This window comes from Candoia aspera, chromosome 2 (genome assembly GCF_035149785.1).
Source record: "Candoia aspera isolate rCanAsp1 chromosome 2, rCanAsp1.hap2, whole genome shotgun sequence".
Lineage (NCBI taxonomy): Eukaryota > Metazoa > Chordata > Lepidosauria > Squamata > Boidae > Candoia > Candoia aspera.
Window position 1 is genome coordinate 133,921,644 of NC_086154.1, and position 18,137 is coordinate 133,939,780.

Consider the following 18,137-nt stretch of genomic DNA (forward strand, 5'->3'; position numbering starts at 1 on the left):
TCTCGTACACAACAGTGTTTTGCTTCTTTCAACAAACATCCATTATTTGCAATAAGAACGCTCAATTCTCCCCAAATTTCACCTCCGGTTCTTTCATTATCATCATCGCCTGAGTAAGAAATGCAACCTATGGATTCCTACTTTCATATTCATGTACAACAACTTAGATAACACTAGTCTGTATTTTAAAAGATACATTTTAATTCTTTTTTCATAATTGAACCTACACTTTCACTTCCCTGTACAGATTCATCAGTATCCGTCCACAAGATCAGACCACTTGCATTCCTATTTATTATATCCTAACGCTTTCTCTTAGTGTGACAGACAGTATATACCTATTATTCTTTTTTCATTTTGTTTGTTAATACAGGTTTTTTTACCATTTACTCATCTTCCATTCAAATACTCCATCTAGCATATTCCATGGTCATCATCTGACTGGCCCATAGAAATTGGCCTCTGTTCCCCATCATGATTTTGATCAATTGAGGCTTTCATATATACAGTATATATCTGGTTTCACTAATCTAGAGATTACCTTGCGAGCTACTGTACTATTCTTTTATTCTTTGGCATAATTGCTAAATGACATCTTAAATAAGGCCTTTTGCTTAGTTTGCTGTTTCTTATAACTTCTAATATTTATATAAATTCCTTTCCCTTCCAGTATGGATTCAATTTGGTTATGTCACATCCTCATGCTGTTAATGAGATTGCCCTCAGTTTGAACAATAAAAATCCCAGGTAAGACAGCTATGTGCAGTGAGTCCCATGGAAATGTGGATTGTTGTTTAATCTCTGAAATGGCATACTAAGGTTTATATGGCATGGCTTACATGGAACGTATTAATATTGCAAACTGAAACCAATTTCAAGATTCTTCAGTAATTATTTTGTTTCCAATATCCAAGAAATCATGGAAATACAAGTTCTGTGATGGGTTTACTGTAGAAAACAAAAGATCTTCAAAACCCTACTAGAACCGCAGTTTTCTGAATTCTTTATAAAAAAACAATAGGTGCTTTCTAAATGAGTTGAAAATGACCTTGAGAGACGTATCGCTTTCCATGGTGTGAGGCCAAACAAATGTTTCTTTTGACCTACTATTCTTGCTAATCAAACAGAGTGAGCAGGTTTCTGAAATATCACAAACATTTGCAATACCTTTTTAGCAGGAGCAACAGTATGAGGAATTTTTTTCTTTTCAGCAGTGGTACATTTTTCAAACTGCCTTCAACTCTGAAAAACTAAACAATACTGTAATATGACCTATATCCAGCTAGTGAATCTGATTTCAAACACATTTTAATTTGTAAAGCAGATGTGCATTTGGATAACTTTCAGTTGTTTCCTAGTATTGTTTGGTCTTACTGAAAACTCTGTATACAGCAAGAAATACTGCCTAGCTGTGTCGTTGATGTAAATTCTTTGATCATCTAAAATCTCCAGGTTTTACAGTGCAAAGTTACTTGTTCATATCTTAAATTTATTTTTTTAATCCACTCAATTGTATCCAATTCCCGGAGACTGCTTGGACAAGTCTCTGCAGTTTTCTTAGCAAGATTTTCGAAGTGGTTTGCCATTGCCTTTTTCCTAGGGTTGAGAGAGAATGACTGGCCCAAGGTCACCCAGCTGGCTTTGTGCCTAAGGTGGGACTAGAACTCCCGGTCTCCCAGTTTCTAGCCCGGTGCCTTGACCACTACGCAGAACTGGCTCTCAAATCTTAAATTAGTTCAGTGCATATTCCTTAACACTTGGCATTAAATGATGGATGGAAGCATATATGGAGAAGAGTAAGCATGTAGCAAGTCATGTCTAGGGCATCTTTTGATAGTTCTATAAAATGATATTTATAATGTTAACTATAACTATGACTATAGTTTCTCTACAGCCCAGGATTTTTTTTTCTTTCTGCATGGATGTCACAACTTTGTATCTTGTAATTGACTCCTCTTCTGATCCTTAGAAGTTAAACCATGGCATGGGACTGGGTTATTTGTGTGACCACCTCCCTCTGAACACTTCTACCCATCCCATTAGATTTGGCAGGAGACATGGCTCCTGTCAATTAAGGACTGTCATCTTGCAGGATGCAGGAAGAGACCCTTTTCTGTCATGGCACCCACCCTTCAGAACATCATCTCCTGGGAGATTAGGTGGCCCTGACCCTGCTGGCCTTTCACAAGGGCCTGGAACTAGGGCTGTGTGCCCGGGCTGTGGGGTCAGATTGTCAGAGTCCGTGTGATGGTTATTTTAATTCTGGTTTATTGGTTTTTACCTTGGCTGCCAATTATGTATTGTATTTTGTTGTTGGTTTTATTTTTTAACTGCTCTTAGTCATCCAAAGTCACCACAGTGAAATGAGCAGCCATATAAATTGAATAAATAAATAAAATAAATCAGCATTTGTAAACAAATCAGATTATGCAAATTTTAAAATCATCTGGCTGGATCAGGTTTTTCCATTCAGCTAATCTAAAATCACATTCTCCTGATTTGGGAGACTGCTAGTAAATCAGATAATAATTTTGCACTCCATCCATCAAGGTTGGGGGGGTTTTCCCCCCAATAAAAGAGGTCTGGCCCAAGTAACTAATTCACTGGGTTGTACTCCACTGAATACACCACAGAAGTCTGCCTTGTAATAAATCAGGCCATTAGTACCTGTAGCTAAGTATTTTCTACCCTATCTGGCAGTGGCTTCCCCAGGTTTCAAAGAGGATTCTTTCCCATCCCAAGCTAGGAATGCAAAGAATATGCATTCTTTGCATATTGTGCTGCAAAACGTGTGCTCTATTCCAGTGTGAGGAACTGGTGTATACTGTGATGCTTATAAGAATGTGGCTTCAGTATTGACAAAACTTTCTAGGTTTTCTCTGAGATATACTGGGGAAAACACTTAACTCATTGACGGAGCACGTACTTTGCACGCAAAAGGCCCCACCTATGCAGCTCGTGGTTCTGATATGAGACTTTTGAGGGCCAGTGCCAGACCCTGAGTTACATGAAGTAATGATCAGACTCAGTGCATGGTGACATATCTTTTGATTTTAAAGAGCAGTCTCAGCAGTGACATAATTGCAAATGGGAGAGGCGTTTTTTTTAATGGGAACTATCAAATGCAATGGATGGATTCTACCTGCAGGTTCTGATATTCTCAGGACCAATAACCAAAGCTGATGGGAAGTGCTGTGTGTATGATCAGGATAACAAAATTGCTCTTTCTGGATGAGGCATCTGTGCTTCTCTCCTTTCTCTCCTCAGGACAAAAGCCCTGGTATTAGAACTGCTGGCAGCTGTGTGTCTTGTGCGAGGCGGCCATGAGATCATTTTGGCTGCCTTTGAGAACTTCAAGGAGGTGAAGTTGCTTTGGCATCTATTTAAAAGGATAGGTATCAAATTCTGAAGATCCAGGGAAATATGGGTTTTGAAGTTCAAAACATCTGGAACACCAGATTGGGGAAAGTTATATAAATATAAGGAAGCACATGGAAACGATGATTAGATGGAAGGACTGTAACATTAAGTCATACACTCAAAGATAGATGCCAATGGGAAGGGAGGTAAATACGGAAGAATTGATGTGATGTAGATGGATAGTGACCATCAACTTTTTTTGGCCAAGTGCGTCCCAAGTCAAATCCACTCGAGGATCTAATATCACTTTGGCCTGGGTGTTCGACCAATGCAGCCTGCCCTGTCTTTTGGTGTTGTCTTGAGTCTGAGCAGAGACAGGCAGATAGGCAAATTCGACTCCGTGCTTTAACCAGGCCTGCATGCCACTTTATTTTGTTTATATAACTCATACACCTGCTGCTGTTCATTTGCCGTCAAGCTCTTCACTGGATAACTTTCTTAGGTGTCTCATTTTCTGAAGATAAGGTAGGTGACCCTCAGCTGCAGGGCCATTTCAGCAGTAGCTTCCCAAAGAACCGGACATCTTTCTGAAAATATTTGCCTTCTTGAATGGCATCTTCTCTTCCTTGTTGTGCGTCCTTTGAATGGCCCCTGAAGTGTTAGATGTTTATCATGTGTTTATTAGGTGTTCTATTCAGCTGCCAGTCCTGTTGAAACATCCAGAAGCTTGAACTAATAAAGAAAAGGCTAAAATGAATAAAAACTGAAATGATTAAAGGAAAACAGTAGACCCTCAAGGTGCAATTGGGAAGGAGAAGAGAGTGAGAGAGCAAACCAGTGCTTCTGTGAGGATAACTCAAATGGAGCTCTTGTCCCTCCTGTGCCATCTACTGATAACAAACCTCTCTGCCTCTGGGTGTGTGGCTGGACAAAGAAATTCCTCTGGGAATGTGCCTGAAAGTAACTGCTGCCCAGCTATGTGGAGGAGCACTTATGGGAATACGTCAGCATAGGTAGAATGGTCTGTATTTGGCAGGCTCATCAGGACTAAGGAAAGATGCTTATGATGCTGGTGTGTTCTCTTTTCTTAGGTATGCAAAGAGCAGCATCGCTTTGAGAAACTGATGGAATATTTCCGTAATGAGGATAGCAATATTGACTTTATGGTAAGGAGTAAAAGCTGGGGTCTCTGCTACCAAAAAAAAAATGCAAGTATGCCTTTTCTTAGGAGTTGTTTATGCTGGCAGCTCATTTGGCCCAATGCTGGGAGGAAGCAAAGTGACACACTGGACGTATATTATCTGTCTGGATGAAAAGGTGAAAGGTCCCCTGTGCAAGCACTGAGTCATGTCTGACCCTTTAGGGGAGAGTTTTTGGTTGCAATACTGCCACCTATCACTCGGCGCCACACGAGGCTCTTATATCTGTCTAGATAATCAACTGTATATACCATGGGAAAATCTAGGACCACTGCTGTCCCCAACTATGCTTAGCTTTGCTATCATAAATTCACCCACACAAGAGACCGTAAGCACATGCTTGCCTTCAGAAAGCCCCTGGTCATTACAGGCAAGATTGGTAAGGGCTCCTGTGTAAAATCCTGGACAGATAAAAATTTAGGAGTAGGGAACCTTTATCAACCCAAGGAACACATTTATTCTAAGGAATCTCTAAAGAACATAGATTAGATGGTATCAGTGAGTGAAGCCTGAAGTTTTTCCTACTCTTCCTCCCTAAAAGCAATCTCCTTCTCCATCATAAGATTAATCCATGCTTCTCTACATGGAGGTAGGGAATCTAAGCATGGAAGGAAGATGGTACTTGACTATCTGGAATTATGTTCTATAGTACAATATGTGTAGGATTTTAAAAATCCAGTTCTCTGTTTAAAAAAAAGTTCTAGAAGCTGAAGGGGAGTAAGTGACTGAATCTGTGGGTCAGAATTCCAGCTGCCCTTTCTCTCTTTTATAGGTAGCCTGCATGCAATTCATCAACATTGTGGTCCACTCAGTAGAGGACATGAACTTCCGAGTGCACTTACAGTATGAGTTCACCAAGCTGGGTTTGGAAGAGTTCTTACAGGTAACATTTTGTCCCATCACAAAGTAAACCTCAGAAGGGCTATTAAAATTTGACAATGTTTAATCTCTCTCCATGCATAAGTCTAGTGCCTGGAGAAAGAAAATTAGGCTCAACCAAGTTAGACCTATCCCCTATATTGTGTGTTTTGCTGGCTTCACTATTTTTACCTATCGTTCAGGACAACATCTACAGAGGAGGAGCTCACTTGAATGCTTCACAATGTGTGCTTCAAGCAATCTGGGCTGGTTCTAGATGGAGGGCTCTTAGCCTTACCAACTAAAAGATTAACACATATATTATGGCTTAAATTTCTGTGGCAGATGAAAACGTGGGAAATAGCTTGAAACTGGTCAAATGACTACAAGGTAGAGAACTATCTCTGAAAAAACAAAACAGTCCTCCTTTGGCTAACAGCATTTCTCCATAAGGAAGGACATTTTCCTCAGTCTACAAAGACTGGCTCTGTGTGTTCAAATAGTTGTGTTCTATGAATTCGGATTCTAGAAGAAGGCAGGCTTTTTTTTAATCTTAATTTTTATAATGTGTGTGCTGGTAACATTTTTATTTTGATTAAACAGGTTTTGGGCTTTTGTGTGGTTTCAAAATCTGCAGAACTTGTTGATTCAAAGCAATGAGAGAAAATTATGTGCTTCCTATTGGAAATAATGCCCCTCTCAAGTGCTTTTCAAGTCCCCCCACCAAGAAACCGCCTACCAATTTTCATGGTGAGGAGCACAGCAAACTAAGCAGTAACTCTGGATTTTTTTTAGAAATGGAAATAATTTCATTTCCATAATTGGAAATTATTCCAAGATTGAGAATGAAGGCAGATGTTCTACGGAAAGGCAGGTTTTGAGTTTTGTTTTCAAAGCTAAGTGCCCGTTGGGAGGAATCAGACACTGAAACATCCAAGCAGAGGCATGGTGAAGTCCTTCAGTACAGAAGGTCAGAACTCTGAAGAGTTCTTGCAAGGAGGTTTCTGTCATGGGACCATTCCTATGTCACGGGTGCTTATTTATTTATTCATTCATTCATTCATTCATTCATTCATTTATGACATTTCTTTTCCACCAATTTCAAATAAGTCATGTTCATGTCAAAATTCAACGTAATTTCAAAAGCATGTCCATATCACAAACACAAAGCTGATTAATAACCAGACCTTCTTTCCATGAATCCCAGAAAATTATAGTTCTCTGACGGAGTCTAAGGACTACTAACAAAATGCCTAGCATCTCATCAAACGATCAGATCCAGAATTCTGTAGGGATGAGGATGTGGGTGAGAGGAAGTGATGATAAAGCCGTGTTTCTCAACCTTGGCAACTTTAAGATATGTCGACTTCAACTCCCAGAATTCCCCAGCCAGCCATATATCTTAAAGTTGCCAAAGTTGAGAAACACTGTGATTAAGTAGTGAGAACCTATATACATCTGTATTTTTTAAAATCTCAAATTTTCCACCAATGGCTTGATATTTGTCATAGAATGCTTTAGTTGTTCAGGTTGTACAGTACTTTCATTACCTGCAGAGCTGTTTCTTGTACTTCCCTTCTTGGGCTCTCAGATGGACTGCTGAGATAGAACAATTCTGTGAGGATGCATCTTTGATAATGTCATGAAGAGCTCAGAGGGGCTCTATTTTGGCCTTGCTGGGGACTTGGTGGCATCCAGGAAAAGTCTAGGAGCCTCTGGCCTCCATGAATGTCTCCTCCTCTCCACAGAAGTCAAGACACACAGAAAGTGAAAAGCTGCAAGTGCAGATTCAGGCCTACCTGGACAATGTGTTCGATGTAGGTGGGCTGCTAGAAGATGCTGAGACCAAGAATGTGGCTTTGGAGAAAGTGGAAGAATTGGAAGAGCACTTATCACATGTAAGTGGACAGCCTTTTATTTGGCATAGGAAAAGCCTTACTGGTTGGGTCAACTCAAAGGGCACCTAATCCAGGAACCTGTTTCACCTGCGGGAACTGCACAGGCTGTTTAAGAAAATGTCCTTCCCCTTTGCAATTATTTACTCTTTCGTGTAAAGTGGTATATGCCACCAGACAAGGAGGTTCCACTCAGCTGTTAAACATTTATTTATCTGACCCCTTCTAGTGACAGGGTTTTAGAATGTAGGGATTTTCATTGTAAAGAGTCTGATAACTGATCCATCTAGATCAGAAGTGCCTACCTTAACTCAAGTAGGTGAGACAGAAGTCTTTCTAGCCTTGCCTGGAGATGCCAGGAATTGAATTATGGAGTTTCTGTGTGCAATATAGAAAGTCCCATGAATTAAATACATTGACTGAGTTGTAAAGATCTCCCGAGTGGAAATGCAAAGGGAAGGTACAATTAAGCTAAAATGTGTTATAAATGTGATTTATAAAATCTTGATTGCTTGTTCCTTGCTTAAAAAAAACCCCTCATGATGGTCTCAGTACCTCATTGATGAGAGTCTGCCTCACAAGTGAGTTATTGAACATACAGTGATCAAACAATAAACACAGAGCTGTCTTGACTCAAAGGAAAGACCAATTGGTGATTCCTATTCTGTTATTCAGTTGACAGAAAAGCTGCTGGATCTGGAGAATGAGAACATAATGCGGGTGGCTGAGTTGGAGAAACAACTGTTGCAGCGGGAAAAGGAATTGGAGATTGTCAAGGTATGTGGATCAAAGAAAGGGAGATGATGTTCCCTAGAGGATGGGGATCTGACTTTGATGATTTCATCTGGACTTTCCTGGAAGCTGGTCATTGATATGGTACTGTTGTGAAAGATGGTTTACTTACCTCCATGGATCTTTGTAGCCAAAGGGAGAATAACATGCATCCCAGGAAACATCAGTTTTCAAGGGTGTTGTCATGGGGTGACAGTATCATCCAAGAGGTCCAGGACATGCAGAACTCATATTTTTAAAACTTCTGAACCCATATTTGAAAACCTGCTGAAATCTGCAGGACTCCTTGCCTGGCAGATCAACATAGGAAGGGTTCCCTGCAAGTAGGAAGTTTGCTGGTTTAAAAGAACTTGTTCCTTCAAAGTTCATCTTTGTCACAGAGATGGAACACAATTCCTATGTTTGTGAGCTATTTCTTTTCCTAAAAAGGTCTCCAGTAAAATGCACCCTCTAGCTTACTAACTGCGTGACCAGTTTAGGCAATCAGCAGGACCAAGAGGCAAATAGTGTGGACCACACTATTTCAAACTGCAGTTGGGGAGAAGTTTCCATTCTTCCCTTGACCTGAATAAGGCGTCCTGCATCTGCTAATCTAATATGTATTTAATACATACGTTTATGTCAAAAACTCATTCTCCCACATACTCTTTCCCCATGTAGACAGATGTTTTCTTCCTATGAAGGAAATTAAATTATGTAACTCATTCCTATTCTCAGAAGTGGTATGGTAGGAGATACATGTGATTTCACAATTCTGTGTACAATGAACATCGCAACCTTCCCCAGTCTGGTATCTGCCAGCTGGCTTGGATTGCAAGACTCATAACTCCAATTCATCTGGAGAGCCCTGAATTGGGGAAGATCAGATGTGACTGGTCCTTTGTGATTAGGGTTCCACGAGAGGATGAGCAGGGAACAGTCTTTAGAGATGAGAAAGACTCTACTGTATCTTTCTATCTGGAACAGGAGACCTATGAGAGTGCCAGCAACCAAGTTCATACACTGCGCAGAATTATCAAGGAGAAGGAGGAGGCCTTCCGGCATCACTACACCTCGCATCCGATGGGGAGTGACCACTTGCTGCTGCCACCACCTCCAGAGGCAGAGATCAACTTCAGCGACATCTCTGAGGATGAACTCTGCCTCCCTGTCCTGCCTCCCGTGGAGGCTGCCCCTCCTCCGCCACCACCTCCGCCACCTCTTCCCCCCCCACCTCCTCCACTACCAGGTAGGTTTCGATTCTAGAGCTAACAGGCCAACATCTTGCAATGAGGATGGTGCCTTATTTTATTTATTTCCATATTGTTCTTCCCTCACAGATAAGTGTCCACCAGCTCCACCACTTCCTGGCACATCTCCTTCTGTGATCCTCACGATGGGCTTATCAGGTAGATGTCAACATCTGTTTCCCAAAATAGACCAGAGCAGTAAGATAGTGTGGGGGTCACTGTATACTTGATGCTAGGTGCATGGGGGGGTGGGCAGTTTCAAGGTAAGTAGTTTAATAATTTAGTTTCCACTTTAAAAAAAATATGTTTCTAGCCCTTATGGGTGCAAATTTAGACAGGAAAGTCTGTGGAAAATGCCAGAAAGCCAAAAAAAACAACTGATAAAACTGAATTATGCAACTAGAAACTTTTGCAGAGTAAATTATGCAATATAGCTGAGAAAATGTTTGCTTCCCCCAAAATGCAATTTATGTAACATATGGATGGCAAATGTGGCTTTTCTTGGCATCACATTTTTATTGTTGTGACCTTGAATTTTCAATGGTTTGAATGTGCTTTGGAAAGAGACCTATTTCGTTGGACTAGAATGGCAGAAACCAAAATAATTTGTTTCCATCAAAAAGAGGTAGTTTAATTTTGGTTCATACAGCACAGGGAAAGGATTTGGTGACATGCCCAGATCACTTAGAGACTATTCTTCAGACAGTATGGCAAAAGAGAAGCTAACAGAAGTTAACCAAAACGCAACAGAAAAGTGCCAGACTTAAACCACCTTCCTCCTAATGACTTGTTGGGAATAGGCTGAGAAGTACTTCCTCTTTCCCACGTGATCTAGTCCTGCTTTGTTCTCCCTCTTCTGCACCAAGCAATCCGGATTAAGAAGCCCATCAAGACCAAGTTCCGCTTGCCCGTTTTTAACTGGACAGCTTTGAAGCCCAACCAGATCAGTGGCACAGTCTTCAGCGAACTGGACGATGAAAAGATCTTGGAGGTGAGGGAAACGGAGAAGTTAGTGCTGGCAAGAGTAGAGGTTTTAAACACGTAATTTCCAAATTGATTTTCTCTCTTCGTTCATAGCCTGTTCTCTCGGTTCCCTGTCATGCTGTCATGGAACTGAAGCTCTAATGCTGATTTTAAAAAATAGTCTGTTGTTCAGTTTGAAGGAGAGAAGGAAATGTCAGTTCGACTGATAGTAGAACTACAAGTAGGATTGGGAAGATAACCCATATGAAGAAAGCCAAAAGGTTGATTAGAGGCTGAAGGAAGGGCTCAGAGTAGAGAACGGACTGAGAATAAGAGCCTGGGAAATAACTGTTGCACGTTGTGAGCTGCCCAGAGTCACTATTATGAGATGGGCAGCCATATAAATTGACGGAAGGAAGGAAGCTTGAAGATAGGCAAGAAGTAGTATTGGCAGAAAGTGGGTGCTGGCAACAATAACGGAGCAGCAAAGACGAACGTTATCATTTGATCTGAACTGTATTGAACGTTCACATTTGTCTTCCACAATTCTGCCTGCAAATGGATCAGATAACAGGATGCTTCCACTGAAACTCACAACAGCCCTTGGGTAGGCATGAAACCTGGTTCTTCCCAGTCCTAGTGTGTTATTGGAGCACCTGGTCTCCAAAATGTACTGTATGACTTTAATATGTGGTATGTGCCCAGGACAGCAAAAATACCAAGAAGTAAAAGGCAAGCTGTTACCAGTTGTAATTACTAGACCCAAGTTGGCTGAGTGGACTCCTCTTGGACTCCTCTTCCCTTTCTTCTAAGGACCTTGACCTGGACAAGTTTGAGGAACTCTTTAAGACCAAGGCACAGGGCCCCGCCATCGATCTTCTTTGCTCTAAAAACAAAGCATCGCACAAATCAGTCAACAAAGTGACCCTGCTGGAGGCCAACCGGGCCAAGAACCTTGCCATCACGTTGCGTAAGGCTGGCAGGACCACAGAGGAGATCTGCAAAGCCATCCACACGTGAGCATCCCTCTGTGTGTTTTTCCCATCCACCAGCCTGTGATTTTCCTTTTTCTCCGTCCAGGATTGTATTTCTGCATAGTTAGTAGGGGGCCATGTTGCATGCAAATAGCAGGTCAGGTAGGAGGAAGAGTAGGAGATCCCAAGACAAAAAATAGGTGGGGTGCTTTTCTCTTTTTTTCTGATACACTCCTTTTTCCTTACCTCTCTAACAACCATTTTCTTTCCTTCTTCCTCACACAGCTGGCTGTCAAGAAACAAACAGAACACTCTTTCCTTAACTAGGGCTTTAGAAATTAAGTTACAGGTTAGCCACAAGCCTTGTGGTGGGTAGAGGTTGCCCACTCCTTTGTGAAAGCATCACTGAATGTTGAGCGAGTATCTCCCCCTGCACACTTTGCCCATCAGCAGCCAGATGCTCCATCTCTGATAGAGGGACTTTCTTCATTGCGTTCTCTTTTAGGTTTGACCTGAAAACATTACCGGTGGACTTTGTGGAGTGCCTCATGCGCTTTCTGCCGACAGAGAATGAGGTCAAGCTGCTGCGCCAGTATGAGAAGGAGAGGAAGCCAGTGGAGGAATTGTCAGATGAAGACCGCTTCATGCTGCACTTCAGCAAAGTGGAGCGCCTGACCCAGCGCATGGCCATCATGGCTTTCCTGGGCAACTTCAGTGAAAACATCCAGATGCTCATGCCGGTATGGGATGTCTCCCCTCTGTGGGAGCCAGAACTCTTGAGTAACCCAGAGAGACAAGTTATTTTTGTAGCAGGTACAATTGCAATGATATGGCCTTAAGCGGTACCAAGTTTGAGGAGGCTGTTTTCTGAGTAAATGTGGATAGGATGGGACAGGATGTGCTTGAGGTTGATGTTTCAATTTCCCCTGCTCCAGGAGGCCAGTTGTGGGCCTATAATGACCCTATGACATATAGTGATAACGTGGAATTTCATAGAATAACAGTTCTGCTGTCCTTTTAAAAATCTGTACTTTACTGGCTGAGGTTCCTGGCAAGATTGGGGACACAAGAAGGTGGAGATAGTTCTAGAGTAGGTGACTTGTTTTGATTGCCTCAGGTGCAACTTCCACCAGATCTAGGAAAGGCTGAGGAAAACTTTATCCTTGAGATCACACGGAATTGTTGTCTAGGGATGGAGAAGGCACTGATGGTGCTCCCTCAGGCCTCATGTTTTCTTGATGAACTCAAAGAGATCTTGTTCCACTGGGGTGTGCTTCTACCTATGTTCAACTTTTCTCCCCTGTGCTAACATGCGTACAGTGTCCATCATCCTTCCTTCCTACTAGTCGTATTGACCTTTCCTCAGGGAAGTGTCCACAGCAATTAAAAACAAGACAATAAAAGTTTAAATCATGCCCAAGTTGCTGCCTCTCCCAAAGGAATTTACTCCTCTACAAAATACAAGAAGTATGCAGGTGCTAAGCCAATGATAATACTGTGATGATCTTTTGGTTTTTGCCTCTTATAGCAACTCAGTGCCATTATTGCTGCCTCAGCGTCCGTCAAATCGTCACAGAAGCTCAAGCGAATGCTAGAGGTGGGTCTGTCAGCTGGCATGGATGTACTTAACAATGGAAAGTTGGGGCACAACCCCACCATTTACTTCACGGACTGTTTTTTTGAATGCTAGAATTCAACCCTGATGAAGTAAAGAAGCAAACAAAGAGAGCCTCTGAGCGTGTAAAACGTTTACCTCCCTTTACTATTCAGGAGCTGTAGGCTCTGAGTGGGAATGTGGTTTCCACAGAGGCAGAGAAAATTCACACCAGGCTCTTGTGCCCTAGACTTCACTGGCTGGAGTTTTCCCTTGTGCCTCATATCCTGGGGCAACTTCTCCTCTTCTCTCCCCACAGATCATCCTGGCCCTTGGCAACTACATGAACAGCAGCAAACGTGGCTCTGTTTATGGGTTCAAGCTGCAGAGTCTGGACCTGGTAAGGGACAAGGCATGAAAAGGGGTCATATAGTATGATCCATATGTCTGTAAAAAGTAGCCATCTGGTTTTGCTAGAGGTATCCTAAGGAGGAAGAGGTTAGTAACTAATGTCCTGCCACAATGTATAGCATTGTGCGCCTTTTTACACTGCCCATGCCTCTGAATTCTAACGAGTGAATGCATTCCCCCAGGGCATCCCATGTCCATGTCCATGCATGTAACTAACCAGATGGGATTGTCTTTGTTCACATGCACATAGGCTCCCTGCCTGTCTGAAGTTTGCACACACTGATGCTTATGTCTCAATATTCTGTTCTTCCTTATTTCTCTCCTGAAAGCTGTTGGACACCAAGTCAACTGACCGGAAGCTGACTCTCCTACATTTCATTGCCATGATGGTGAAGGAGAAATACCCTGAGTTGAGCTCCTTCTGGCAGGAACTGCACTTTGTGGAAAAAGCAGCTGCAGGTAGAGGGTCCCCTTAATGTGGGCCAAGACAACCATAAATGCCACCTTTCTTGCACCCAGGTCTCAGTGAGGACCCCATTAGTTGTTTTCTCTCCAGCTTCTCCTTCATACACAAGACCAGCAGCATTTATACTATGTAGAGATCATGTGGAATTCAGAGAGGCAGCACTTCCTTTGTACTGTATGCACAAGCTCCTGGCTTTGACTTAGAGTACTGGAGGGATCATGATGGAGAGGGCAACTTCCTGCAATCTTATGTAATATACCCCGTAATGCGTGAAACAGATATTGCTGCATATCAGTTAGTATGCAGCTAGTTACCAGAAAGAGTGATGGTGAAGCAAGGCAGGCACTGAGCAAACTGATAGGTGTGCTGGTGTGTGTGTGTGTGTGTGTGTGCACATACATACACACATACATACACACACATGGAATATAATAGGAAACTGAATTTCCTGTTGCTAAGTTGCTCAGACTAAAAAATCTGTAGTCTTGAGACTAAAACTTTCTAACCACTTAGGGAATGGTGGCCCTCCAGAGATGTTGGGCAACAATATTTACTTGCAGTGATTCTGGAGCTGATGGGAGTTGGTATCCAACACTCAAATCTGGAGGGTTAAGAAGCCCCATGCCCCTGCTGAATAGGAACAGGTCAGTCCTATTGGCCATGGGGTCTTCTGACAGCCACTGCTCTATCACCTTGAGAATGGCTGTGGTAAACCACAGCTTTCTGTCCTGGAGATCATCTGTGCTAATGCACAGATAAAGCTGTTTCAGTTTCTTTCTGTAGGATTCAGCAGCCTTCCTCCAATTTTCTGGGTTCAGATTGATGCAGTCTGCCACTCCCCCTGTATAAATGACTTATTGAGTGATGCAGCACCATACAAAGTAATCTGAAGCTGCCACAATGATATTAGGAGCAGCCTTCTTGGCCACTGTCCCAGACTTGGTTGTGGAGCATGCTAGATGTCATTCTTTTGCAGCCCTAGAAAATGATAATATAAAAAACTTTGATGGGGTTGGAGGTGCCTTTGTACAGCTGGTACATGGAACAGAGGGGATGCAATTCAAAGGAGAGAGTGACAGAGAAACCCTATTGTGCAGGTGGCAGGTGGCTGGAAGAGAGGGTCAAGCCTAGCAATCCTCTCTTCTGGGTTTGCATAACATAAACTAGCTGGGATAAGGTAAGTGTCTCAAAACTAACCAGGGTCCTGACTTTGCTGTGAAAATGAGGTTTCTGATTCACACAACATGCTGGATCTTTCAATGACCAGGTTAACCGTGTTTTGTGAACCCAGCTCATTTCAGTATGTACACAAGATCAAAAGGTTGGCTTCTCAACCTTTTTCCCTGGTGTCTGTGTATAACCAGTGGCATGCTGATAAATGTATAACAACCAACTTTGCTGGCTCCCTTTCTGCCGCTATGCTGCACTGCTAGCCGCCAAACAGCTGACTGATGTGCTAGGCATTGTCGCTCAGCTCTGCTCTCAACTGACTTGCAAAATTCCAATAGTTAAATTGGCTCTCACAAGGTGGTTCAAGCTGGCTCCAGCACACCATGGTTTATAACAAAATTTTCTATGTGCTCAGTGAGGAATTCACAGTTCAGCTCATTATAGGATCTGCCACCCCCTTCCTCTGACAGACTTCCCATTGCAATTCTGCAAGTGGGTGGAGCCAGTCCATGGCATCCCATGAAAGCCTCAGTGCCCCAACTGGGAGTTCTGGGAAATGTTGTGCCAATAAATTTGAAGGCTCCAGGGTGGGAAAGGCCATGTTTATATAAGCTGGAGTGAGAGATGATTGGGGAACAGACTGCATACAGAATCCATGCTTGTTTTTAATTAGTCTGTATACCATTATTAATGGACAGGGTTCTTTGCTGAGTAACATAGGCAAAGATCTCTGATCTTGAGAAGGTTGAATGTTGAGAGTGGGAGAGGGAGATGGGAAGAGTCTGTAGTTTGAGTCATGGCAACTGGATTTTTTCTTTTTTGGTTGAAACGTTTTGCTGCTTGTCCAAGTAGCTTCTTCAGTCTGGGCAAAGGTTGGTGAGGACCCCATATATGTCTTCCAGGGTGGTTGCATTGCCCCTACACCTGAATGGCTTGTTAATTGTGCCATGGAGGTGTGGATTAACAATTAACAAGCCATTCAGGTGTAGGGGCAATGCAACCACCCTGGAAGACATATATGGCTTCCCCTTACCAACCTTTGCCCAGACTGAAGAAGTTGCTTGGACAAGCAGTGAAATGTTTCAACCAAAAAAGAAAGAAATCCAGTTGCCATGACTCCACCTACAGAGAATTCCACCTGGATGACTGAGAATCTTCATCAAGATGGAAAGAGGTGAGGACAAGAAGTGATATATCAAGGAGAGATGTAGAAGGACTAAAGAATTAAGCCAAATACTTAAAAGACAGTTTTATGTTTCTCAAATTATGCTAACTTGTGGCTTTGTGAAAGCAAGTATAATCGAATTCAGTTCTTTGACAAATAGGAACTATAAATATATTATTAATAAATTAGTGTAGCAATATACCACACAGCAGCTTTAACAACCCTGGGAGTCCTCAGCCAGAGCTAAATGCAAAAGGCATGACTTGTACTTAGAACTAAAGTACCATGTACCTCTGAGCACATTTTAATCCTAGGATTTTTTTCAGTATCAGAACTCAGTTGATCTTGTGCTTGAACGTTGAGCTTGGTTATTCAAAACATTCTGCATTTCCAGTCTAATTTGGGCTGGGGGTGGATGGGTATAATTTTATCCCCCCTAAGATCTACCTGTAGACCCTGATGCACCTTCTGCCCATCCCTGGCACAGAACCTGAATGCTCTCCTAGCCCCCTGTGAGCCTATAAACTCATTTGAAATTCTTCAACCCAAGTTGGTGACTTCCCTTACACGGTAGTGTCCCTGGAGAATGTGCTGCTGGATGTGAAGGAACTGGGGCGTGGCATGGAGCTGATTCGGCGGGAGTGCAGTTTGCATGAACACAGTATTCTGCGTAACTTCTTGAGTGCCAATGAGGGGAAGTTGGACCGACTCCAGAAAGATGCTAAGACTGCAGAGGTGAGTGGAGGGGCAACTGGATGACGGGGATCAATGGAGAAAAGTCTTCAAGCGCTTGCAACCAAAACTTTGCTTTTCTGGGCTGCTGAACCATTAAAGTGCATGAAGTCGGTATATGTACTCCATATACTGAGTGCCCATCAGGCCATGCATGAAAGTCCTGCTATGTGTGATTTTGCAGGTACATTTAGTGCCAGATCTGACTAATCCACATTTGCTCAACGGCAGAGGTGTATAACTGACCTCGGAGAGTATTTGTTCCTGCTTGTGCAGAAGGTTAGATTTGTGTGGAGAAGCAGATGCCTTTTTGTTACAGGTCTCTTGTGCAGAGTCAATTACACACAGCAGAGATTTGGGTTTGCAGGGCTTTGTGCGGAGACGGTTGTTTTGACATTCAGACCTGAAAGTACTGGCAGTTGGGTTTGGCAGCCTTCTCTTTCTACAGCTAACCTGAAGGCGAGACAGAAGCTACTGTTTCATTCACCCTGCTTTCCTGTTGTGACAGGAGGCCTACAACACAGTCGTGCGCTATTTTGGTGAGAGCCCCAAGACGACACCGCCCTCTGTTTTCTTTCCGGTCTTTGCACGTTTCATCAGATCCTACAAGGTGAGGGTTGGGAAGTGGAGATCCTAGATCAGTGTTTTTCAACCTTGGCAACTTTAAGATGTGTGGACTTCAACTCCCAGAATTCCCCTGCTAGCATGCTGGCTGGGGGATTCTGGGAGTTGAAGTCCACACATCTTAAAGTTGCCAAGGTTGAAAAACACTGTTCTAGATGGCTGCTTTAGAAGCAACAGAAGTGCATGCTTTATCCTGCATGAATTTGGGAGCCCAGTCATCAATATCTATCACTAAGCTCTTCTTGACAGAGTCCAAGGGAAAGCCGCTTTGGCTGGGACTAGGCATGGCCAGTGAATAAGGGAATTAGAATGTCCTCCCTGTGTGGGCCAACTAGTCTCTTTCCACTGAATGAAGACCTCCTATGCCAGGCCTTGGGTGACCACTCATCTCACCCAAGCAGCTTTCCGAAATGATAGCCTCCCTAAAGCATCTTCCAGAGCAACCATCATCTGCATTAATCACAGACTTTTCTCCCCTGCTAGGGGAAGCCATCACAGGTCTAGGTCCAGAGCTGACAAGTACAGCCCAGAATGTCTGGGGAGGAAGAAGAGAGTGGCAGGCAGGCTGGCAGGGAAACAAGCAGATGGAGGGAGCGAGATGGTTTCCTTAAGTGAAAAGGCACTTGGAGTCAGGGAGTGGGCCGTTATGGATAGCAGTGGCATAGAACCACCTCTCCTACATCACTGGATTCCTAGGGAAGGTCA

At 42.9% G+C, this 18,137-nt stretch overlaps 1 protein-coding gene across 1 annotated transcript in view; it reads left to right on the plus strand.

Moving 5' to 3' along the window:
* FMNL3 (formin like 3) overlaps window positions 1-18,137 on the plus strand; it is an 89,908-nt gene that overhangs the window by 64,038 nt on the left and 7,733 nt on the right. The window contains exons 8-23 of the mRNA XM_063293722.1: window positions 671-747; window positions 3,268-3,361; window positions 4,452-4,526; window positions 5,332-5,442; window positions 7,166-7,315; window positions 7,988-8,089; window positions 9,071-9,332; window positions 9,424-9,492; window positions 10,200-10,324; window positions 11,110-11,312; window positions 11,776-12,010; window positions 12,799-12,867; window positions 13,184-13,264; window positions 13,605-13,734; window positions 16,651-16,811; window positions 17,317-17,418. Coding sequence (XP_063149792.1) covers window positions 671-747; window positions 3,268-3,361; window positions 4,452-4,526; window positions 5,332-5,442; window positions 7,166-7,315; window positions 7,988-8,089; window positions 9,071-9,332; window positions 9,424-9,492; window positions 10,200-10,324; window positions 11,110-11,312; window positions 11,776-12,010; window positions 12,799-12,867; window positions 13,184-13,264; window positions 13,605-13,734; window positions 16,651-16,811; window positions 17,317-17,418 — 2,046 coding nt within the window. The remainder of the gene's footprint in view (window positions 1-670; window positions 748-3,267; window positions 3,362-4,451; window positions 4,527-5,331; window positions 5,443-7,165; window positions 7,316-7,987; window positions 8,090-9,070; window positions 9,333-9,423; window positions 9,493-10,199; window positions 10,325-11,109; window positions 11,313-11,775; window positions 12,011-12,798; window positions 12,868-13,183; window positions 13,265-13,604; window positions 13,735-16,650; window positions 16,812-17,316; window positions 17,419-18,137) is intronic.